Here is a 25,279-nt window from a genome sequence, read left to right as displayed (position 1 = left end):
AAGGATCCAAGAGTCTTGGGGACCTAAAGGTCTTGAGCGTCCTATTGACCTCTGTCCCCATCAGTTCCTTGCATATAGCATCGGGGAAGGAAGAGTAAGTGTTCCACAGAGATAGGATAACTTAGAGGGCGTAAGGATGAACAGAAGTATAAGGTGTAAGAGCAAGAGGAGGAGATACAGAGCAAGAAGCCACTGGTCCATAAGCTCATATTCTCTAGTGGCATCAGAGCTCTTTTTCCTTGTATACACACACTTTATGATGTTTGTACAATGGCAAAGTCATTTAACAACGTGTTTCTGAGGGAGTGTCCCTGTTCCTTATGCAACTCATGCCTTATTCCCCTTTGTGCAAGACCAAATGCATTGATCAACCCCAGAGAGAGATGATGAACACGAATAATTTAAGAAAATATTCTAACCTAAACTCTATCCCTTCACAAGAGTGCAGGATTTAAGTTCATTCGAGTAGTTTTTGGAAAATCTTTTAAAAAGCTGCTTGATCCGTGAAATCACTGAAGTTAAGTGACTACTTCTGGAACCCCAGTGGATGTGACTATCACCCAGCTGACCTGTGGGTTAAAGTTGACAGAGAGCTGCTTTGTGTTGGGGTCTCGATGCAGAAGCGGTAGGGATAGATTGTACTGTGACTTCTCGGACACTGTCTGACACCATTCCTCATAAAGCCTTCTCTCATACCTGTAACAAGCAGAGACAACAGCCACCTCCTACACATGCCATGAAGCCCCAGCTTCTGGTCCTGCTCTCTAGTATGAACTGGAGAAGAAACTAGCATCTGATCCAGCCAGTCTGAGCCAGCGCCTCCAGGTGCCCACCAGTCTTTAGAGGTGGGACCACTGTAATCAGAAGAGAGTAGCAAGATTTCAGTGATCTTTGGGGTGAGATGCAAAGTCATGGTGGCTCCAGAGACATACAGAGAAAATATTGGTCACAACCATTCTCACACTAACCTTCGGGTAGCTCATGGAATTCATTATTCAGTCATCACACATTGACTTAGGGGCATGCCATGTGCTGAGCTTGGAGGATAAATCAATGAATTAATAACTCATGTTAAATACAACTAAGGGGGTGGGGACCAGAGGAGGATCATTATAAATAACACAGTAAGGCAAATTTGATCTTGGAGACTTGTCATGGGTGTCAGGACTGTGATGAGAGAGGCAAAGAACTAGAAGGGGATAAGGAGATCAGAAAAGCCCCTTGGGAGAGATGGTGAAGCAATTCTTGACTCAGTCTCGTGGCTAAGCAGAGGTGGAGTGATGATTCCCGTCAGAAGATGTGAAAGTGAGGAACAGCCTGACCAACTGGGAATGAAGCATGGAAGGCACCTCTGAGGCTGGAGGGAAGCAAGCCTTGGGAAACAGTGGTAACTCTGGGAGGTTTTTCAGTTGTTGTGGCTATGGTGACGTTATTGGATTTGGCTAGTGTGTGCATCAAGAGACACCAGCAAGGAGGCGGGAGGGCTTTTGGAAGCTACTGCAGTAGTTCAGGCTGGATCTAGTTTTCTGAGAAGAGTCCACTGATGGAGACAAGGAAGAGAAGATACACTTGGCACATAGAGGGGCCACCAGTTCATTTGTCTAACCCAATGGCAAGCAGTATTAGGATCTGAGCTTTTATGCCTATACCCTACTCTCTGGAACCAGGAGAAAGAGCAGCGGCAGAGGCAGAAGTCAGGCGTTGTTGGAGGAGGTGCCTGTAGACCCCGATCCTCTAAAAGATTCGCTGGGCTCCAGAGCAGGAATCATTATGGGCCCGTGTGTGAATCTTATTCTTACGCATTCTCTCTAAAAGGGTGGAGGACATATTTTGAGACTTAGTCTCACCCCTGCAGTATAAACTATTGCTTTCTGTTCACTGAGCAGCGACTGCAATTTCAGACCTCTCAGAGTACCACGTATGTCTGGCATCACACTCCCCTCTGCAAGGTTTACAGACCCAGAAAAGTGACACAGGGAACAAATTTGTACCAGAGTAGAGCCACACTCCCCCAAAGACTTGTTCTCAGAGTCCTGATCTACTGTACTCCCAAATAGCTGGGCTATATCATAAACCACACAGTGAGATTCCAGAGACGATATGGAATCTGCCCTATGGACAGCAAAAGGCTCTGAGAGTGGGGTGTGGGTGTGGGGATGTGGGCATGTGGAGGCATCGGGTTGTGGGGTTGTGGCGGGGAGGGGGGCTGGGAATGTGGACATAAGGGTGTGGGGTGGGGCAGTCTGCAGGACGATGCAATCCCAGAAGCTCCTTACTCTTCTAACAGGGAGAGCAAATCTTCGTATTTTTGTACCATTCGCTTTCCTTCAGCAGATTGCAAGCACCTATCAGTTCACAAGAAAGGGGAAGAAAAAGACATACAATTAGAAGAAGAAAATATTACCATCTAATGAATACACTGCGAGCTACTGAGAAGGTATTGATACTCAGGAGACCGAGGCAGGAGAATCATGACTCCCATATAGGGATTCTATGCATCTCAAGAAATAACAAAGCAATAACAAAACGCAAGCAAACCAGGGATGGAACAGTTTCTTGGGCTAGTTTTCAAAGGCCATTGAGAGATTGAATTCTCCCACTTGAACATCCTCCACAGGCCACTAGGGGGCATCTGTACTTCCTATAATTCTGGGCAGTACCCAGATGACAGGGACAGCGTGCTCTCTGTTGCCCGTGTTTCCACCAACTGCTTTCCTGGCTAAGACGGTCATATAAGACCAGGTAGGTGCAGCTTCCCAAAACATACATAAAAAGAAAGTTGAGGAAGTAAGGAAAAATCTAGGTGATACTGTTTCCCTGTGTGAAGAAAAAAATTATCCACATAACATTAATAACATTAGGTATATGTTTATGTGCATAAAACAATGCTTTATATAATAATATGTAGGTAATAGATAGATGATAATAGACAGATAGTAGATAGATAGCAGACAGATGGACAGAAAGACAGACTCCCTTTCACTAGAAGGTTCAGAGAGGTTTCTAACATTCATCTAAGACACTTGGTCGGAAACATTGAAACTCCTTAACACGTTTATATGAGACCCCACCCACATGCACACAGAGATGCATCCACAAACACCGTTTTCTCTCTCTCACACTCACATGTGCAGAGGCTTCTATCAGGATGCTGAGGACCACAGAAGAGCGAAGGAGCATCTACCCTGCAGTGCTGTTACCCACAATTCTTGCCCCGGCTCTTGACACTGGCTGTAACAGTAACTAACCACCTGGCTCCTGGGAAAACAGGTGAACTCTCTTTAATTTTCAAATATCTTCACACTAACTGCATGGAGTCTGTTTCTGCTTGTCCTGCTAACAAAACGAGGCAGCTTATTGCGAGATTTTTAACATCTGCTTTTTCCTTAGGCCAGCACAGGTTTCTTCACAGGCTCCCTGGAGCCTTCCACAAACCCTCACTCCTGCAGAAAAAGCACTGGATTGCGTCGTTCCTGTTTGTGCTGAATGAGCAGCCATATGGCAGAGAGCTCCAGACCAGGCACATGGCTTGCACCTCCTATTTCCTAATTCCCTCACATGCAGCAGGATGTCTACAGGTCTCACAGTGAGATCCTAATCTCAGATTCAGATCTGGAGGGACTAAGGCAGAGGTGCAAGAGGTTTACTTTGCAAGGTGTCTGTCGGGCCATGCTGCCCAGAGGCATGAGAGAGCAATACAATGACTCTTCCCTTTCACTTTGTGGCAGGAGACCACAGCATTCTCTCTTCTTGTTTTATTCATGCACAGGAGTGTTCCGAATGTGTGTCTGTGCACTGGTATCTGTGGAGCCAGAAGAGGGCACTGGATTTCTTGGACTGGGCTAAGAACTGGCTGTGGTGGGGGACACCCAGCCTGGGTGCCTCTCGGGAGCTGTGCTCCTTGCAGGACCCACGGAAGCCTCTGATACAGCCAATCGGGAGTTCCATTAAGCATCCGGCCCTGTTCCCTAAGCCCTTTAGCTTCTGTTGCTGAGAGCATCCTTTGTAGTCTCTGCACATATTTCAGAGTTTGCTTCCTATGACAGCTATGCAGTTCCCACGCCTGGAAGCAGCTTTGACTCCCTCTTGCATGGGTTTTTGTTTTTTTTTTTCTTTAAGGCAGTAGTTCTCAACCTTGCTAGTGCCGCAACCCTTTAATACAGTTTCTCATGTCATGGTGATGCCCCCAACCACAAAATTATTTCCACTGCTACTTCATAACTGTAATTTTGCTACTGTTATGAACCAGAACGTCAGTATTTGATAGGAGGGATATCTGATATGCAACCCTTGTGAAGGGTCATGTGACATCCCCCACCCTGAGGGGGTCACAACCAACAGGTTGAGGACCACTGCTTTAAGGGCCATGTCTATGAGGCCGGGGCCTCAGCCCTACTCCTGGTCAGATTCTCCATGGCTGGAGAACATTGAAAGGAACTCTGGGCTGGAAACTGAAAGCCCAGATGCCTCTCTCATGTCTCAGTTATTTCTTGGCTGTCTCTGGGACCAGAGGGGATTCACCTCCTTCTTTCTCCCTGGTTTTTCCACCGGCAGCATGAAAAGCTTACGCAGAGCAGAGCAGAGCAGAGCAGAGCAGAGCAGAGCAGAGCAGAGCATCTCCTTTCCAAAGGAGGACTGCTCATGTTGGCACTGCGTGTCTGGCTGGTGACACTGGGGTGAGGTGCTGACTGATCCCTACAGACGCCTCTGCCTCACATCTTAAAAGACATTTGATCTTGCTACCTGAGCCCAGGGTCTCTGTGGGTAGTCCTGACTCCAAGAAAAGCTGTTACGCCAATGGCCAGCTTCCAGATCCTTGGCCTTTGTTGCACTTGCCAATGCCAAGTGCTTTGAACAGGACTGAATCTTCTATAGAGAGGGATCAGAGGAAGACTGCTTGTCCTCGCACAGGAAGCATCCTAAGCACAATGTGTCTCCTCACACATTGCTGGCAGCCGAGAGCCTTCAAAAAGGCTCTGCTTTCTGACCCAGTCATGAAGTATGCTCACACCCCTAACCTGGCTACCATCAGTCACCAACGGAGGTTGCCAGAGACACAGAGAGACCCAGCACTCCTTATTTCCTAGCTGCTCCAGAGGCACAGAGAGTTCTTTTCCAAAAAAGTAATGTCGGCAGGGGAGGAGGAGAAGGGGAGTTCCCTAGAGTGTGAAGCTCCTGGTTAGCTTTCCTCTTAACCCGTGGGGGTGGGACAGCCTATCAAGGCGTGTGTGTGTGTGTGTGTGTGTGTGTGTGTGTGTGTGTGTCCGATGACTCTCGAGAATCAGATACTCACGGGTACGGGATGTGTGTGAAGTTGCTGAAGGGACTCTTGATGCGTTGCCTCAGCTCCTGTGCCCAGCGGATGCCCCCGGCCATAGCGGGCATGTTCTTGTGTACTGGAGAGAATCCTGGAGACGCAAACAACTATCTTGAAGATAGGGTACAGCCCACAGCTCCCTCCACCCCATAAGAGCCTTCTCCAGTTATCCCTACATTGCTGCACCTATTTCAAGTCTGAAGCTACCCACTGACTTCTAATGCCCACAACTGAGTCAAACTCCTTGCCAAAGAGACCTCTGGGAGACCACAACAGTTCAGAGAACATGGGTCCCCAGCCTAGTCAACCTGGATGAATTTGCCTAGCAGCTGGTCATAATTATTTTTAGGACATCTCAAGAAAGTTTTACTTGAACACTGAGGGTTGAGGCAGCTGCCTTAAACACATAATTTCATCTCTCTGGGACTCACTTTTCTCATTTGTAAAATGGGGCTGGCATCTGTCTTGCTTAATAACAGTCCAAATTTTCTTGGAGAATTTAGCTTATGAATAGACAAGCCATATGGATTATGAAGTATGTAGCAGCCTGTGCATTATGATCTTAGTCCATACATTGAACTTACTTTTATATAAAAAGTTATCACAATTTAACAAAGGTGAGATTTCAACCATAGGTAAAACCATTCAGCTTCTCTTGTAAAATTAAAACTGCCCACTGTCTGCTGCTATTTCTAACTCTCAATAGGAGCTGAGAGGGAACAGTCCCTTAACCTCACCATGAACTCCTTTGCAGAGGTGTGACATCTCCAGTCATTATTAGCTTCCTACTCTATCTTACATGTTTGAAAGCAAAACATGAGTTCACTTCCAGTTCAGACATGTTTCTTGAGTCCTCACTATATAAAAGTTATGTATGTGTGGTGAGAGGTAAACATAATTAACACTGAAAGGCTGTTGGTCATAGCATGTGAGCCACATGCCATCCAGGATGAGGAGAATGGTCACTAAAGGAGGACTGTGGCCAGTAGGCCCAAGGGTGAGTTGATGGAGGAGATGGTACTGAGTCATATATCTGCAAAATAACTGATAGTTCTCAGGCTCCTGCCAACCCCTTCCTCTAGAGGCATAGTGGCTATGGCACTGCAGGGGACAAGAAATTTCTTTTCAGGTATGCAAAATGTACACTGAGTTATGATGACCGTTACCCAGCTTGGCAACAGGGATCCATCAACTCACTCATCATGCCAGAGCCACAGCTGACTATTAGAGGTCAAGATAGCACTGGTCTAGGTCACCCTGGTAATCTCAGCCTCCCACACTGAGAAATGTAGGGTTCAGTGAACTCTACAGTCACCCAAGATGATCTGGAATTCCCATCCAAAGGACTCTGCTTGTGGATCTCGGAGGACATCATAGGATCCATGTGTGGATAGTTACACAGTAGATGAGTGCATTCCACCACCACCCCCAGTAACAGAACATGGCCCTCCTACCTGGCAACCACCCTACCGTGTTCTGCCTCCTCCTGGATGCGCTGACTGTAGATGGCCCTCACGGCGTCCAGTTCTGCACTGAACAATCGGATGAGGGAAAGATATTTGTGTGACACAACCTGTGCTATCAGGGGTCTTTCAAGGAGGAGTCCTGCGATGTCTAGCAGCTGTAGAGAGGGCAGAGGATAAGGACATGCATGTGACCTTTTCAGGCTTGCAAAAATTCTGCCTCCTGTTCGATGACTCAGCACAGGAGGGATACACATATGTTATGGCAGAACTAAAACTGTGCCACCAGAGTGTGGATATCTGGAACTTTGCCCTTCTCCTTTCTTGGCTTCTTAGACATTTGAAGGGAAGCACAGGATTATTGGTTTTATGAGAGAAGTTCTCCCTGTGTGGCCCAGGCTTGGCCTGAGACTCATGATCCTCCTGCCTCAGCATCTACAGTACTGGGGTTACTCATCTGTTCCACCACACCTAGTCTTTCCTTTGTCCTGATGAGTATCTGCCAAGTTTTCTTCTGTTGTAGGGATCTAAATTAAAGGGAAACCAAAGACACCAGCGAGGTAAACTGAACTGCACACAGAAGATATGACATGGGGACGGCGGGGGAGGAGGTGGTGATGGTAAAAGATAGAAGAGGAAAGTTTCAGGAGTCAGCTGCCCTGTCAATCACTGGCATGATGCAGACAATCTGAGATATTTTCCTCTACATTAAGCCCAGCCCTTATGCCACCTAAATCAACAGAAAAGAGAAATGCTTTAATGACACCTGGATTGGGAGTCCTTAACTGTGATACTGCCCAAGGCTGAGCCACATAGGGATTCAGCTATATTGGAAAATATACTACTGTTCTAAATCTGCATTCTGCTATAACAGTGCTTCTCAGCCTTTCCAATCCTGCAACTCTTTAATATAGTTCCTCATGTTGTGGTTACCCCACAATCATAAAATTATTTTCATTGCTACTTTATAGCTGTAATTTTGCTACTGTTATGTCATAATGTGAATATTTTTAAAGATAGAGGTTTGCCAAGGGGGTCATGACCCAGTTTGAGAGCCACTGAATTACGAGCTCTCATCTCTACTTCACACTTCAAGTTAGAGGTTCAAAACAGACAGCAGTGCATAGACAAACTTGGCCTATGACCTTGTTAAACGACACGCTTTCCAAGAGCTATTCCAAAGAAAGAAAGAAAGAAGGAAGGAAGGAAGGAAGGAAGGAAGGAAGGAAGGAAGGAAGGAAGGAAGGACAGAAAGAGAAAGAGGAAGAGAGAGAGAAAGAAAGAAAAAGAAAAGAAGCAAGAAAAGAAGGAAGAGAGGGAAGGATGCAGGTCCTTACGCTTTGTAAAAGAAATGCTTTTCTCAGGCCTCCCATTGAGATATACAGACAAGGAAGCTGAGAAACCACGGCCATAGCCATCACTTGAGGGCTTTGACCTGCACCCTGGCCATGACTTCTAAACTACATGTTAGATGATTGTGTGGTGGTAACAGGGGTGAGCAAATGGAGTTAGGTGATCTCTCTGGCCAGCTCCCCAAATCCTAAAAACTACTTATTTGTATTAATTTATAAACACTGGAGCATTTGTACTGGGTGAAGGAGGAGGAAGAAAAGGTTTTAATTTCTTATTTGTGAGATGACCGAAAAGAGAGAAACAGAACAGGCAGAAGGGACTGGCTGGCTATGGTTCCCCCAGCAGTTTCCAAGAGCTGTTAAGATGAGTTAGGGCTAGATAAGGAATCTGTTTTTATGAGAGCACTTTGAGAGTCTGGCTACAAACCGAGATGTTTTGGGACTGGGGCCAAGTCTCTAAAGGGTGCCTTTTTCTTTTGTCTAGAACCATTATCCCATGTGTTTTCAAGAACTGTACATTCAAAAACCTTTAGATAAGAAATATCCTCCTTGGATAAATATATTTTCATGATGGGAGCATCCAAAGAGCAATAGAAAGACCCCAAACACCTTCCTGGGTAGAGGAATTTCCAAAGACACCTCTAGACACAGAGCAGTATCATGCAACAATGTCATATGGGTAGAGTGGCAGAGATGAGCACGGGGTGTCACATGAACAGTGTCAGAATAGCAGGTGCAGACTCCTAGGGTGGGAGAGAGCAATTTCTGCACGTGAGCAGCATTACAGTATCACAATACATCTGCATGTTTAGTCCCAATAAGTCACAACAGTTAATGGCACATAGGGTCATTCTGATGTTTGAAGAGGGATTTCTGAAGTCTTGGCAAGTGAGTTACTAAATAACAGGTGTTTGTTAAATATAACAACACACCCCACACACACACACACACACACACACACACACACACACCAGCAAATGGACTGACCATTTGGGTTATTTAACATTCTAGAATAGCATAGATTGGCCCATTCAGTTTATGCCTCTTTGACAGCTGTCCACAAATCATTCAGTGTCTGTTTGGACATTTTCAATGACTAGAAATGTAACTTCTCTAGAAGTTGAGTTCATCTTTAGCAATACTGATGGAAATATGTTTTCTCTTATGAACCAAAATGCCCTCCCTGTGACTTTCTAAACCACGCCCTTGAGGCATCAGGCCTCTGCCCAGTTTACAGGAGACCTATCATACCCTACTGAGGCCTATGCCTTACGTCAGCATTTTGATTGTGTAGCTGTTTATGCCCTCACCATCCTGAACCTTCTCTCTATTTTTCTTACCACCTGATACGGGGGAAACAGGACCAGGGCAAAATCCATGCCAGCTACTGGTGCCTGGATCCAGTAAGCCACTTCTTGGTAAATACTTTGCTCAAGGCTGAGTCAACCTTGCCTTGGTGGTTAAGACTCAGTACTTCTGAGCCACCATTTCAAGATAGTCACCACACTGAACCATTTCACTCCGAATGGTACCTTACTGAGGGATGCATGACATCTAAAAAGAACAATGTCATATTCAAAGCTTTTTTACACTGAGAAGCTCAATTATATATGCTCACTGCTCCGACCCCCTGGGGGGACAACATTTGCAGGAAGAAATGAGATCAGACCTATCGTCTGATGACACTGAGAGGGGCACACTGGGGAAACATCTGCGCTTGCACCAACCTTAAAGGCGTGCTCCACATCAGGTGCATCATCAAGAGCGTGAATTAAGACAGTCCCCAATCTCCGGTCAAGATCTTCCACTCTCTTGTTAAATTCACAGACATCATTTTCAAATTCCTGACGGGACATCACATGCATGTAAGAAAACTGTGTTTTCCTGAGAGCCAGTCTCAACCCGTGTTGGCCCCTAACCTCTGCTCTGAAATCAGTCATACCAAACATTCACTTTAATTCTTTAACCCTTACCACACGTCCTAGTTTGCACCTTTGTTATGTGATATAAAACACTGACCAAAACCAACACGGGGGAGGAAAAGCTTTATTTGACTGACACTTCTACATCACAGGCCATCATTAAAGGCAGTTGGAGCAGGGGCTTCAAGCAGACACTCGGGGGCAGGGACTGAGGCAGAAGCCTTGAAGGAGAGCTGCTCGCTGGCTTGGTCTTCTGGCTTGCTTAGCTTTATTATACAGAAAAAGACCTACTTTCTTAGGGATGGTAGCACCCACTGTGGGCTGGGCCCTCCCACACCAAGGAACCATCAAGAAAATGCCCATAGACATGTCCAGGGGCCGATATAATGAAGCCAATATAATTCTCCAGCTGAGCTTTCTTCTTCCTAGGATTGTCTAGGTGTGTGTCAAGTTGACAAAACTGTGATGCCATGGGGACATGACACTTTGGCCAAAATGGCAGAGTTGAATGAAACATAAAGTTGACAACCACTCGCCTTCCTCTGCCCTCTACTTCCTGAGTGCCCTTCTCTTCTGCCCACAGTGTCAGCTCCTGCTACCCTAAAGATTATTGCAGCAGCAACAGCCCCAGCATCACCACCTTTGTGGCTTCCTCCCTTCAAGTCAAAATGCATTTTTTTTCAGAGTAACCAAATTAATATAATCCTCAGAAACTTGACTAATTAAACAAATGCCTGCTCTTTCTTCCAAATACACCGTAATTGGCTAAGATGGCAATTAGCCATTGTTCTTAGGTCTCTTAATTTAGCAAATAAAAATGCAGGGTACACAGTTAAATCTGAGCTGCAGGTAAACAATTATATTTTTAATGTAAGTCTCTTTTAATCATTGTTCATTCATCTGGCAGCCTTACATGTGCCTCGCTTCTTAGTCTGTAGCGAATTCCAAGGAAACTGGGATGGCTCAGCTCTGTAGTCTGAAGTTACTATTTATTACCATTGTTTTTCAATAGTAATGTGCACTCTGACTTTACATTTTAAAGACTTATTTATTGTCACTTATGTGTGAGAGCCTGTCTGTGTGCTGTGGGTGCACACACAGGTGCCTGCAGAGGCCAGCAGAAGGTGTCAGGGTTCTTACGGCTGAAGCCACGCGTGGCTGTAAACTGTCCAGTGTAGGTGTAGGCAGCTGAACTCAGGTCTGTGCAAGAGCCAGCACTCCTGGGTACTGAGCCATCTCCTCAGCTCCCACGTTCATATCTTTAGAAGAGAGGAAAAAATAAAAGTAGAAAACCAGTGTGTTTCTACTTTCTAAGTACGTTGCATAGTGGTATTGTGGTATGCTTTCATCTATGTACTTTGTATACATATCAAAGTATATGTGTGTGTATAACATATAAGCATATATAATACATAAACATGTAAAGTATATAAAATAAATGGGAATATGAGATTTTATACAGTTTTAAACACATTATGTATGTAATATATGTACAATGTATTATATATGCATATACATTATTTTTTGTAATATATCTTTGTTTCTCTTTTATTCTTCCAACTCATGGAATTTTCTTAAGTCCTGTCCCCTGGATCTGGCAAACAAGGATCTCTGGAAATGGAATGAGCTCAGAACAGATTCCCGCCCTACTTTCTGCTTTTCCTCCCCGGGTTATAATTTCTTTTTCTGTAATCCTGCCTTTCTTTGGGGAGAATCATGTTCTCTTTCCCCCTAGTAGCAAGTTCTCTGTTCTCCTCTAATGCCTGACTTTGCAGAGACTGTGGGTGAGGCCTGGATTCTGTGCCCAGTCTTAGAAAATTCTTTTGATTATCTTGAGTGCGCTTCCTCTGCCCAGCACTGAGGCACAGATAAACTTCTACCAACATGCCCGGTAGTTTGTACTTAAAGCTCAGAGTTTATTTGCAGCCTTCTAATTGGTATAACAGTGTGTATAATTGGCAAAATGGTGTGTTTAAGGTTTGCAGTGATGATACCTGCACACACTGTGAAATGATCAAAGCAGTGGAGGGAACGGGTCTCTCATGATTGGTAGGCTTAGCATGAATTTTTATTTAAAATCCATAAGAATTCATCACCTCATATAACTAACATCTGTATGTGTTTGCCCTTATAACTAACCTCTCAGCAGATTTTAAATGCAAAATATAGTGTTAGTAACTATGATCACCACATTGTGCATTACACCTGTAGAAACCACTCACCCTGCATCAAGGACACTTTGTAGTCACTGACCAGATCTTCCCATTTCCTTCCCTCTCAGCCCAGTGCAGGCAGGATCCATCCTAGTCAGCTCTGTAGTGCTGACAATTTGACGATATTAAATTCCAGGTTTAAGTGAGCTCACGAAGTATTTGTCTCTTTGTAACTGGTCTATTTTGCTCAGCTTAAGCCTTTGAAGTAAAAAAGTAGCCACTACTGCCCCTGTCTTCCCATGCTAATAACCCTAGGATAGCGTTAGTCTGGAACAGTCAGTGGTTGGGAGAGGCCCTTTCTGATTTATCTCACTGTACACAGAATAATTAGCATCTTTCTAATGACACAGGAGTGACAATTTCCCTTGTCACCAATAATAAATAACAAAACCACTAGGACCAAACAGCCAAAGGAGGCTCTTGAGGGAAAAAAAAAAGCACATAAATACTTAGGTGCTGCTGCTAGGGGCAGCTGAGAAGGAGTCAGGGCAGGTGATTCAGCCCATCCAAATCCTACCATGCCCTGGGGGTCCAGACAGTCATAGGAGCACTCCAAGAAGACCTTATACATCTCCTCGAATTCCTTGTGCATTTGCTGTACTTGCTGACTCAGGGTGTTTCCTCTGATGCCGCTGAATTCAAGCTTCTCCAGCTTGTTGAAATCCAAAGCTGTCTTCAGAAGACCCTATCAGGACAGTTCAAAAAAACAGTTAAAGGAGTCATCACAACCCTCATCCTCACCACCAGATGGAGGAGAGATAGAAGTTACAGGGATGATGGTTGCTTAGGACAATGCAATGTCTGGTTAGATTTTTAGCCTTGTTAGGTCAGGCTGCTGAGACTCCATAACACACTGAAGAGAGAAGTACAGAAAAAGTGCATTCACAGAAACCAGAATAAACAAGGAAATCCTGGAATGTATGCTTCAGCACCTCTGTGTTCTCCTACAAATTACAAGAGATAATCATAACTGGTGTAGTTTGTGTGGATTTTAATTTAAAAAGCCAATGTCAAGTGAGACATGGTAACTCATTCCTGTACTCCAGGCACTGTGGCGACAGAAGCAGGAGGATCAAAGCCAGCCTCATTTAATAGTGGATTCAAAGCCCCATGTTTGAAAAGATATTGATAGAAGGTAACCCTCCAAACAGCACAGACAATCAATTCAGAGAGCAGTACTGACCTTCTTGCAAATCCCTCTACCAAAAGCAACATGCGCCCCCCACACACACACACAAGTTTTTTTGTGTTTTTGACACACCAAACCACATTGCCATCTCAGCGACAGAGGTGGCTACCTACCATCTCTTTGCTGGGTTTCTCCATGACGATATGGTGGGAACTAACTTGAGTTACTGCAGGCCTGGGATTGACGTGGTTGCCAGGACACCATATATATCACTGTCACCTTTGATACACAACAGCCCAGATGTGCTCAGAATTAAGTGACAGATGTTGACGTAGCCCAAGAGCCTTGGGGAGGAGTCCTTCCCATGACTATGGAAGCCACATCACATCTACTAGTAGGTATGCCTTCTGAGCATGTTGAATAAAGATTAGATTTATCCCTTGTAAGGACATGTCTAAAAATCACAAAATATCTAAAGGAAGACATGTTTGCTGTCAGAGCTCTGAGAGAGAGAGATAGAGAGAGACAGCTGAAGGTAAATTCTGCAAACAGTTTGTGAGGAGCCCTGCGAAGAGCTCTCCAACATGAAGAGGTTAGAAGAGCAAGAACAGGTCATAGCACCATACTGGAGCTGTAAGACACCAGGCAGGTCCTACCTCTGCTCCACAACTTTCCATGGGCAGTGATCATTGCTCCTACTAGCACCAAGTCCAGGAATAGTGATAGAAGAATAGCAGTGAAGAAGGGTTACCAATTTCCCACACTGCCAGGAAGTCACCCATGCCTCCTCTGGCATGGTCAGCAGAAATCAGCAAGAAAGGCAGGGCAGAGACAGCAGCAAGGAAGAGACAGGATCACCAGGATCAGAGCTCCTGCCTCCTTAGGGGTTGTGAGGCTAGGGAGCCATGGGATGGGGGAAGCAGTCCAGAGCAAGGATGTGGTTCAGGCATGTCCAAACCTGGACATATCATCCTAAGATAGGCAGGAGTAGGATGCCTCCCTGCTGCATGTCCCAGCACACATAGCCCTGTGCCCCTACCCTTGCCCCCTGGAGGAGGTCATATAGCCTGGTAACCAGGTTAAACTCCCTCTCCCCTTATAAGGTCATTCCAGCAGCACCTGGCATTCCTCCTCATGCAAATGAGGCATCCCCAGAACCCTGGCCCCTGCCAGTAATGTACACTCACCCCCAAAGCCCCTACTACACAGGTTTAAGTAGCCTTTGTTTCCCCCCAATTAAATGAGCTGTCTTACTGAAGCTGTCTTCTGAGAAGTCTGTTTCTCTGTGCACTTACTCACAGCCATGCCCCTGCTGTTCCTGCTCATGCCTCCCCTCTCAGCATCCACTGGCTGGGAGAGGGAATCACTACTCTAGAATATTAGGATTTATTAGAGGGAGTACACCTCTCTAGCAGAGTGAAGCCTCCAGCTTTATCTTCAGTATTAGAAAAGGGGAAAAAAAGCAAGGGAGGAAAGAAGATACTAGAAGAAAACATGGAAACACTTCAACACATCAGTATAAGCAATGGGTTTTTGGACAAAACCTCCAAGGCAGAGGACAGAGTGAGAGCACATCAGTAGGAGTGGTGAGATTGCCTGGCTTCAGTACAGAACCTGAAACAAGCAATAGAGCAAGGAGACAGCTGTGAACTCAGATTATTTACAAAAGATTCACCTAATGGAAAATGAATATCCAGAATACATAAGGAACTTTGAAAAAAACGTAGTAACCAAAAGCCAAATAATCCAGTTACAAATTGGATAAAGGACATGGATTAGGCACTTCCTGTAAAGACAAATTGTACAAAAAAAATGGAGTAAGCATTAGAGTGACCAGTGACATCTCAGCATTAGCTACAAAGGCTGTGCATGATGCAGTAGAATTTTAAAAAATGATGTCTTTGGTGTGCTGAAAGAATCCACCCATGAGCCCAGAACACGGCAGGAAGACAGTAACACTATGTGCAGCTTTTGATAAGTGAACATTCACACTGTTAGTTCTTGAATAACCACTAAAGGAATCAGGGTAGCACATGCAATTCAAACACCACACAGCCAGCCTAATGCATTCACTGACAGGGAGGAGAATCAGAGGAACACAGAAAGGCATCTGTGTGCTGACAGTGTTTTATTCTTGGCCCTCAGTGATTGTGGGGCTGTGGTAGTTTGTGTGACCATTACTCATTAAAAGTTCATATTTATATTTTGTTTTAAAAACTCAGGGAGCTTCCAGATTCGTGAAAAAAAAAATATTCAGCTGCACTAACTGTTAAGGAAATGCAAGTTAAAATCACAATGAGATAGCTCACCAGTTAGGGTGGCTGGAATCCAAAAAGACACTAGCTAACTAATGCTGGTGAAGAATTTAATAAGCCCACGAGTGAGAAAAGTATGGAGGGTCGCCAATCAACTGAAGATGAACCTACCATGCGACCCCTCAGTCCCTCCCACGTAAGTGTCCAAGGGAAATAATTTCAGCATATTAAAGAGACACCATCATGCCCATATTTGTTGCTGTGCCGCCCACGACTGATGAAATATGGAATGACCTTCATGTCCATCAGCTGGTGAATGGGTGAAATTTGCTATAAATAATGACATTCTATCATATCTACCTGAGTCCATGGAACTGAAGAACATATGTGAAGAGAAATAAGTCAGATTCAGGAAGACAAATAAGTCCCATTCTCTCACATGAGGATGCTAAAAACAGTTCAACCAAAAAGGGCAGTGGTGACTCCTGGAGCCAGAGAAGGCAGCAAGGGCAGGGATGGGAGTTTGATAATAGTCAGATAGAAGTCAGGTCTAGTACTCTGTGGGGAGTGGCATTTCATCATACACATTTGATAGATAATAGACAGGAGGAACTCAAGGGCTCCACAGAGAACTGGGAACATAAAAATGCTGATCCCCCTGACTTGAGAATCTGTATTGCACAATGCATTGAAATACCACAGTGCACTCTATAACACTTACAGTGATTACATGCTAATCAGGACAAAAGCTTTTCTGTATTTAAGGCCATGTCAATTAAACTGGTTTGATCATCATATTATGTACACATGACACATTATCACAACAATATTCCATAAATTTGCACAATTCAGATAATCATAGGATACTGGCTAGAAATCCTGGCACATGTACAATCCTACTATTAGGGAGGCTGAAATAGGAGAATTATGATTTCTAGATCAGCCTGGGCTACACAGAGAGGCCCTGACTCAAAGAAACAGCATTGTCCGACTTTACATGTTTAAAAGAAAACAAATGGATCCTATTGAAATGAAATTTACTTTAATGGTAATTCATATCTCTTAGCAGATGCTTCATTTTATGGGAGGAAAATATTTGTGCCTTGGAATATTTCTTTAGTAGTCATTCTTCACAATCATGTGGATGTCAATTTTAATTTGTAATGAAATCCTCTCCAATCATTTTTAAAAGACAGACATGTCTTGATACATTTGGTTATGGCAGAAAATGAGATGATAATTTCATTATACGTTTTATTTCTCAAGAAGGCTTGAAGCATAGTCCTAGGTTGTTAGTGGAAGGCATTTTATTGATAATATAAGCAGGAGACCACAGATGTAAGAATGGTACTTAATCACTGTATTTTCAGAGAAAGTCTGGTGACTTTCTGCATCCTAGAAAACAGGCCACACTTTCACTGCACAAACTACAGACATTACAACAGGCTGTGGGTCTCGGCTGCCCCACTGCTACATCAAACTTCAAAAAGGCCACTGGTTCCCGAAAGCCACCTGTAACCTCCGACTGGGGCATCTTGTTATTAGGAAATGATAGATATTTATAATATTGTATCTAACGTAAACATATAGTGGATGAGCATCTATTTGGGGCCCGTTTAAAGGTTTGAGGTTCTTTCCTTCAATTCCCCTTCCCTCTCCCAGAACCACCCCTCTTCTTTTTCTCTTTCAGCTTTCTTCTAGACTCTCACTGTACTCACACATGATAGTGTATTATGTTATTTCTAGCCACATTTCCCAGGAGGTTACAAATATTCCAAAAGTATCCTAGATCCCCTTGTGCCCAAAGGAATGCTTAAAGCTGAATCAACATTTGTTGAATGAAGGCATGTTCTTTCTGCTTTAACTTAGCTACTGTACATTTAGCTGAAAGTTAAAGAGTAACAGAAAATCTAGCAACCATAACTGCTGAGCAGTTAGTGAGAAGGAGGAAAGTTAGGTGGAGAAGGCAAAGGCAGTTTACCTCACTGTTAAAGGGGACTTTGACAAGTACAGGGTGGGTACTTTTGTAGTCCTATGTTAAGGAAAGATTCAAACGACCGAATGAGCCCAGGAGCAGGCCATGTAGGTTGAAGTTAGAATTTGCTGATGTGTAATCATTATAATCTACAAAAAAGTGAGCAGTTCCTGGGAAACCATCAAGCGAAGCATCTACTTTTCAGACAGTCCGATCAGACCGGGTTGCTCAGGCAGGCAGTGAGCTCCGTATCCCAGGGAGACTCTAGTACAAGGCACAGTGGACGGTGCTGTAGAAATGACCTCTGAGGCTGCAGACACAGACCTTGCACACCAACCACAACCCATCATGACTTTTTAATTTACATGTAGGCTGTTTTCACAGCTCATCTAAAAGTCCTTAGTGATAGATAAAAGGCAAATCTAAACCAAGAAGATTAAACATTTTTTAAAAAAATATCATTGTCTATTAATCCCAGTAGTAAAAGCATGAAATGTGTTATGCTGTGTACAGAACATGCATATGAGCCTTGGAGCTAGGATGCATATCATAAAGGAGCTGTGACCCTCATGTTCCCACAACCCTGGTCCTGCTCTTTGCTGGCTTTGTGGCTTGGAGCAAAATACTGAAATCCTAAGGCTCATTTGCCTAACCTGTAGATGGCAACGATGCTGTTTAACATACCACAGGATTAGGAACAGAGATATTTAACATACCATGGGGTTCTGCAGAAAGGGCCAATGTAGGGCGTCAGTAAAGTGACACCATTATAATTAATTATGGCCATCCTGATGTCATTAGATATTGGATAAGGAATGGCTTCTCCAGGAGACACTCCGCTGTTCCTTTGTAGGCAGATATCACAAAGCACCCCAGGGTCCCAGAAGACTTACTGGGCTGATTGGGACCCATTGTTATGAAAAATGATGCAACATTTAATGGTGGTGGCAGGTGGAGAGATGGGGTTCAATTTGTGCTCTGGCCCATGAGATGAAGAATCAAAACCAGATGTAATGGCAAGTTTCACCAATGGCTACTCTATCCCCAAAGGAGAGGTCACGCCGCCAGTCTTAAAAGAAATGTCTTCAGAATTCATTAAGGAAGAGCACAAAGCAGATGCTCACAGATGAAAACCTCGAAAGGTCATTTGAAAAAAAGGCTGTTTCCTTTACCTTTCGACGGCCACCGACCTTATGCAGCTAATGGTTTCACACGTGACCACTTGTTCAAGCTGGGCTGAAAAGAAAGCCAGCCCAATTAGGCTAGGAATGAAAAGAGGCTGGGCAAAGTGGCTGGAGATGGCAGAGGGACCACAAGGAAATGTGGTATGTATCAGGTCAGCTTATTACCTCTCTCCCTGCTAATCACTCTGCATAAAGCCCCAGCAGGAAATCATTTTGTCTCCAAGTGAATCACAGCAATTTTATAATGAAAGAAATGAGGGCTCTCTCCACGCGGCTCCCCACATCATTTGCAGGGAAGAGGCTGCAGGCAGAAGCATAAACAAGAATGTTCATATTCTACAATATTGTAGGAAAAAAGTGAACTGTGAGCATGCTTGTGTGCTCGTGCTGGAGTACGGTGCCGGGAAGCAGGACAAATCAAGGCCTCCAGAGGCACGAGGGGACGCCCCTTCTTCAGTTCCTTGACTGTTGAAACTGCAAAGATTCTGTACACTTTGAATATACCCTGAGGTCAGTGTCTCTCAACCTGTTAGTTGTGACCTCTTTGGGAGCATCAAGCACCCTTCCACAGGGGTTGTCTAAGACCATTGGATAACACAGGTGTTTACATGATTCATAACAGCAGCAAAATTACAGTTATGAAATAGCAATGAAAATAACTTTATGGTTGGGGGCCACCACAACATGAGGGACTATATTAAAGGATCACAGCTTTAGGGAGGTTGGGAACCACTGCCTTAGGTGGAGCCATAAAGATAAATAAAGCCCTTTCATGGAATGGCAACTAGAACTTTACCTGAGTGATTAACTTAGTTAAAAAGACCTAGACACTATCATATTAAAAACAGGGTATGAGCTGGGCATGGTGGCACACACCTGCAATCCAGCACCCGTGGAGGAAGAGGCATGCAGATCTCTGTGAATTCAAGGTCAGCCTGGTCTACAAAGTGAGTCCAGGACAGCCAAGGCTACACAAATAAACCCTGTCTTGAAAAACCAAACCAAAAACCAGGAGATGCAAAAACAGAAAATAATGTGTAAGGTCAGAAATAAAACCACAAAGCCAGTCTGGGCCCTGTGAAATAGAAAGGCAGGAATAGAAGAAAGGATGGAGGGAGGGAGGGAGAGAGGGAGGGAGGAAGGGAGAGAGGGAGAGAGGGAGGGAAAGAAAGAAAAAGAAAGTGAGTGGGGAAAGGAGATGTTTCTAACTCCCTGGAGGTTATCAACATTTACTGAAAAAATTATATGCTCCTGGGAACAAATCCCAACCTGACATTCTACACTGGGTGACTGTAGGTAAATTGACTGATGTATTGGATTAAATGTTTATTAAAGATGGGTATTGTCATTAGCTTTTCTAATGACACATACCCTGACATGAGAAAAGTTCTTGCATGCGCCATTTCTCTGCGTTTGTAGTCTTCTGTTTTCACAACAAGGATTAGGTTGGTGGTATCTTGTCCTGGGGAGCTGCTGCTTAACATGCTGTACAGCACTCACCAGCACACACCCACCGTATTGCACATGGCCTTCCTTTAGCACACACAGCACGCACCCACGCACCTTGTTGCACACCGCCTCCCGCCTTCTTTTAGCAAGCACCCAGAAGAGAGTGTGGACCTGTACAACAAAATTCTCTTGTGCAAAATAAGCAAAAGGGTAAAGAGCACCACAGATGAGTGCAAAGAAGGCTGGGAGAACTGTGGAGAACATAAACCAGCACCTTGCAGTCTGGCGCTCAGCATGAGCAGAGTGGAGCTAAAAGCACCGATGACATTCTGTTCACTTTGCTTCTATTTATTAATCGCAGGTGCCAGGATCATGGTGGTCAGACATTGCATTAGGAGAGAAGATGAAGATGGTTAAGTTCATGCTAATTTTTGGTGGAGAAGCAGGTTAATCCCATTTCAAACAGGCATTGATCACTGTGATACTCAGAATGTTAACGAAAGGGCTACATGAAATATGCCAGAATAGAATCAATAGTCCTCTGTCCTGCTGCACTGAGCTGAGGAGAGAAGAAATGCAGGAGGAAAAACATAGCAAAGGGCAAGGGTGTTGACTCTGAGCCAATAGTGAAGAGATTTAAAAAGAAAAGAAGAAGAGAAAAGAAACAGAGGAGCTTTTGCCCAGGAGCAAAAAAAAACTAGGTAGCCCAGAGCACAAGACATACAAGAGAGGCAGAGGCAAAGGAACAGAGAGCAGAGGGCATCCAAGCTCTCTCCAGTCAAACGAGGGCAGCTGCTTTTTTATGCATCTGGACCTTTGATTCTGAAAAAGAAGCCTGAGAAGGGACCACTGTGAGATGATGAGTCTTGGGAGGCTGTAGCCAGCTGTGCTAATATTTACTGATACCCCGGAAGGGTAGGTGCCCTTATGCTAGCATAGCCGTCTATATGCAAAGCCATACCATTGGCATGTGTGTACAAAGCTGAAGACCCCTCCTGAACGGCCACTGGAAGCTTGTTTCCAGTCTGGGGAGCCTGCAGACATGACTGCTGCAATGCTACAGAGGTAATTATTCCATGGTCAGCCCAGAGGCCAGGGTGTCCATCACCTTGACTAAACAGCAGCGAGGAATTGATGTGGGAGATGAGAAGAATAATGAGGGGTCGGGGGTAGGGGCTGAGCAGCCAGAGATGTGTGGAAACAGCTGAGAGAAAATGAGGCATTTAGGGCGATGCTAGGTATCAATTATTAATACTCCCCTGATTCTGATGGAGAGTTTTTAAGGTATGCCTTTCATAAAATCTAGCTTCTGGCTTTCTCTCATATGTTTTCTGCCTTTATGTCTTTCCCCAGTGAATTCTTTTTCCAGTTCAAAATTGATTTCCTCTTGTGCTCTTTGCCATTTTTCAAAGCTCTCCTGGGTTAGGGTCCCCCCCTCTCTTTTGCTCCCAGTAACCCCATGTGCTTTATTATGACATTCAATTCACCTTAGCAAAGTTTAGCAACTCTGTATCTTTTCTACCCTGGATACTCTCTGCTAATTTATCTCTCTTCTCTTTCTGGACTATATGTTCGGAAAGCTCTTTAGGCAAAACTATATTGTATTCATCGTTGGTGCCTGGAGATTTAGCTCAGTGCTGGGAGATTTTTTTTTAATATGCATTTATTAAAAAATTGACATGAACAGATTTAGTCTATTATTCTTTAATCTTTGTCATCTAATAGTTTGTTAGGTTCATTATAGCATTTCCACAAAATGTCTCTCTTTTCCCCCCAAATCACTGCTACTAATAGCTAGGAGCATGAGTCTAATTCCCTTCTCTGTTCCCTTGGCTATTGGTCTAACATTGGACGTGACCCCGATGTCCTCAAGTTACTGTTAAGTATATATTTCATATTGTGACCCTTATCCTTTCCACAAAAATTCAATCAGGATTCATGAGCCACCTTTCCTGGATAAGTGTGGCTTCCAGTCCTCAGGAGAAAGGAAAAAAGAAAGAAAGAAAGAGAGAAAGAAAGAAAGAAAGAAAGAAAGAAAGAAAGAAAGAAAGAGAGAGAGAGAGAGAGAGAGAGAGAGAGAGAGAGAGAGAAAGGAAGGAAGGAAGGAAGGAAGGAGAGAGAGAGAGAGAGAGAGAGAGAGAGAGAGAGAGAGAGAGAAAGAAAGAAAAGCCTTTCCTTACAACAAATGGAGACCATCACAGAAAACCTCAACTGGACACAATACAGAGACCAGTGAATTGGGGGGAGCCCATCCCTAGTGGATACATTTACATTACAGATTCTGCTCAGTGTGGATGAGGGAAGAGGGGCTGGAAAGAGTGTAAGAGCCAGAACAGTAGGACGTACGCTGTGAAGTGTCTCTCCTAGAAATGACTGTGTAAAAAGGCCAGAACACTGGCCATATAAATGGATATGTAAATGTGGAACCATGGAAATTTAGCTGGGCCCCACAACTAGGAAAAGACTTCTAGACACCTAATGACTTCTGGGACTAGGAGAATCAGCCTCTCCCAGGGATAAGCCTCCGTATTGTTTGTCCGATTCAAAGGGGTCAGTCCTAATATCGTATTCACACAAACAGCAAATAAAATGGACTCAGGTTAAATACACACACACACACACACACACACACACATCTTTGTGTACACACATACACACGTAACAATAATAATAAAAATATGCTAAGTATCTGGGGGTGACTGGGTAGAGGAAAGAGGAGAAATAAAGTGATAAAATATTCTTTTAAAAAATACCAAACTGCAATAAGTAAGCCCATAGCTATAAGACACTAAATTCTGAGATTTAAAAGCAAAAGGGACAGTCTCTTGTGTGTTTCCCCATAGTACTTAGACAAAAATTCACATTAGTTTTTAAATATTTGCGGGGGAAGACAACTATGAATCAGGTGTGTTTCTCATGCCCAGGGATCCACTGGTGTTAGGGATTTAGAGCCACTGGTCAGTCTAAGAGTGAAAGGCATGTTCCAAGCATCTGATCTGTGAGCATGGACAGCTGTAGGTAGCCCTGTTCCACTTCAGTTTCGCACACTGGGTTTCCAGCCCGCATTTATTTGAAAATAAGCCGAGTTAGCAGACTGATTTCAGGAGCTTTCTCCCTAAGTGCCGATGATCAGAGTCTCTGACTTCTGATAGAACCATCACTCGCTTCGTGGTCAATCCCAGTGACAACTATTTACTGAAGCTTTCTCTGATCCTTCCAGTCGACCGAGGGTGACTGAATCTAAAATGCTGCCCACAGGCTCTCGTGTTTGGATGCTTGATCCCAGTGGGTGGGGCTGTGCTGAGAGGCAGGGAAACCTTTAGGAGGTAGAGCCTGGCTCACAGGAGTGGATAGGCCTTTGAAGCAGGCAGCTTAGCCCCGTGTCCAGCCTCGCTCTCTGCCTTCTGTTTCATCACTCCATGAACAACCATCGCCAAGTGCTGCTGCTCCTGCAGTTGGAGCATGCTTTCTCCCTGACCTCGCCTCCTTGACAGACTAAAACCCTCTGTAACCGTGAGCCATGTAAATCTTTCTGGCCACCTGGTAGCGTTTGCGGTCTCGTTCTTACTCAAGGGTCAGAGCCCGGGGTAAACGGATACACTTACCTCCACCGTGCACAGTTGGCCCAGAAAGCCATCTAGTCGCGCAAAGACCAGAGACGCCTGGAAATCCCATCCCCTGACTTGCGAGTCCCCTTTGAAGTAAGTGTGGAGATGTTCCCTTCTGTCCTGAAATGCCCGTTTGAAGAAGCTTAAGGTGTCGGAGACCACGCGCAGTTTTCTCTGGCTTTCTTCCACTTCGCTTCTCAAGAGGTCTTCCGGGCTGAGGTAATTAGATGCCTGGGAGGTAGATAAATTAGTATCAATGAGTATGGTGCCAGGCACAGGATATCCCATAATTCCGCCAACACTGTTTTAGAACCAAAGAACTGCCTGTGTAATATTTTTCACAAGTACAACACAGAAAACTTCTGACACGTTTTCATTTCCACAGGTGAGCTTGGGTTGGGCTGGTGTTTAAGTCCAACAGTCTCTATGTTCCCTCAGGCACAGTGTGTGGCTTAACCACACTGTGATCAGACAAGCGTCCAGTCAGATCCCAGAAAGCACCATGGGACTGGGCTGGGCCAGCTGCAACGGGGCAGATGTTAATCCCAACACGTTGTTCTGTGACTTGATGGCTTTGGCAGCAAAACGCTTTGAATGCAAGAGTTCTTTTGGGCCATGCCTATTTCTCTCTCTTCAAAAGACTTGAACCTGGGAACTGAGGAGCTAAGCTATTGGAGAGTCCCTGTACCAGCACAGGGAGCAGCCGAGAGTACCGGGTTTGGGTGGCATCCCCTGAAACCACAACATAACTCAGCCTTGCCTCGGAGTGTCAAAGCATGGGAGCTAATAAGTGCTCTCTATGGATGCCGCATTTTGTCCCCTCATACTTTCACCTAAAAGTCCCCTCAGTAGCGATGGGAGCATGCAGATCTGTGAGACATTTTGGCTCAAAGTAAAATTTAAAAATACGTAGCCGAGTGATAGGGTGCTTATCGCTCTGCGTGGTGCTTTGGCGTGCTTGAGAAGTCAACATCCTGAACCTTGACCAACATCTTTAAATACGTAATAAATTCTAAGACTCCTCTTGTCCCCTCATCTGGTGACTGACCAGGATTATGAATGTAGCACCATTTTATAGCCTCAAGACACTCAGAGGACGCCAGTTCCTGGGAGCCATTCTGTGAGCTTGCTCATTGCTTTCTTAGGGTCAACTGCCCTCAGGTGCCAAAAGAAGTCAATATGGAGGAAAGCTCACCAAACCAAGGCTTCTAGTTCTACCTACACACACTCTCTTTAAGATTTATACTGTCTTAGTACTACAGGAACCCCTGAGAACAAGTAGACAAGCCTGTATGATGGCACATAGCTGTACCCCATCTTCGTGGGAAGAGGAGGCAGGAGGATTGCAAGTTTAAGTTTAAGGCTAGGCTGGGAAATATAACAAAGTCTTGCCTCAAGATGAAATTAAAAAT

At 44.6% G+C, this 25,279-nt stretch overlaps 1 protein-coding gene across 1 annotated transcript in view; it reads right to left on the bottom strand.

Annotated features, from left to right (window-relative positions):
- Positions 1 to 25,279, bottom strand: part of Dnah9 (dynein axonemal heavy chain 9) — a 311,392-nt gene that overhangs the window by 262,660 nt on the left and 23,453 nt on the right. Inside the window, exons 6-12 of the mRNA XM_060363494.1 lie at positions 23,865 to 24,098; positions 12,785 to 12,952; positions 9,860 to 9,976; positions 6,788 to 6,938; positions 5,294 to 5,408; positions 2,277 to 2,345; positions 570 to 696 (exon numbers count right to left, since the gene is read on the bottom strand). Of these exons, the coding sequence (XP_060219477.1) occupies positions 570 to 696; positions 2,277 to 2,345; positions 5,294 to 5,408; positions 6,788 to 6,938; positions 9,860 to 9,976; positions 12,785 to 12,952; positions 23,865 to 24,098 (981 nt within the window). The remainder of the gene's footprint in view (positions 1 to 569; positions 697 to 2,276; positions 2,346 to 5,293; positions 5,409 to 6,787; positions 6,939 to 9,859; positions 9,977 to 12,784; positions 12,953 to 23,864; positions 24,099 to 25,279) is intronic.

The sequence above is a fragment of the Meriones unguiculatus genome, chromosome 11 (assembly GCF_030254825.1).
Source record: "Meriones unguiculatus strain TT.TT164.6M chromosome 11, Bangor_MerUng_6.1, whole genome shotgun sequence".
In the NCBI taxonomy this organism is placed as follows: Eukaryota; Metazoa; Chordata; class Mammalia; order Rodentia; family Muridae; genus Meriones; species Meriones unguiculatus.
Note: the sequence above shows the minus strand (reverse complement) of the source record. Positions and strands in the feature narration are given on the sequence as shown.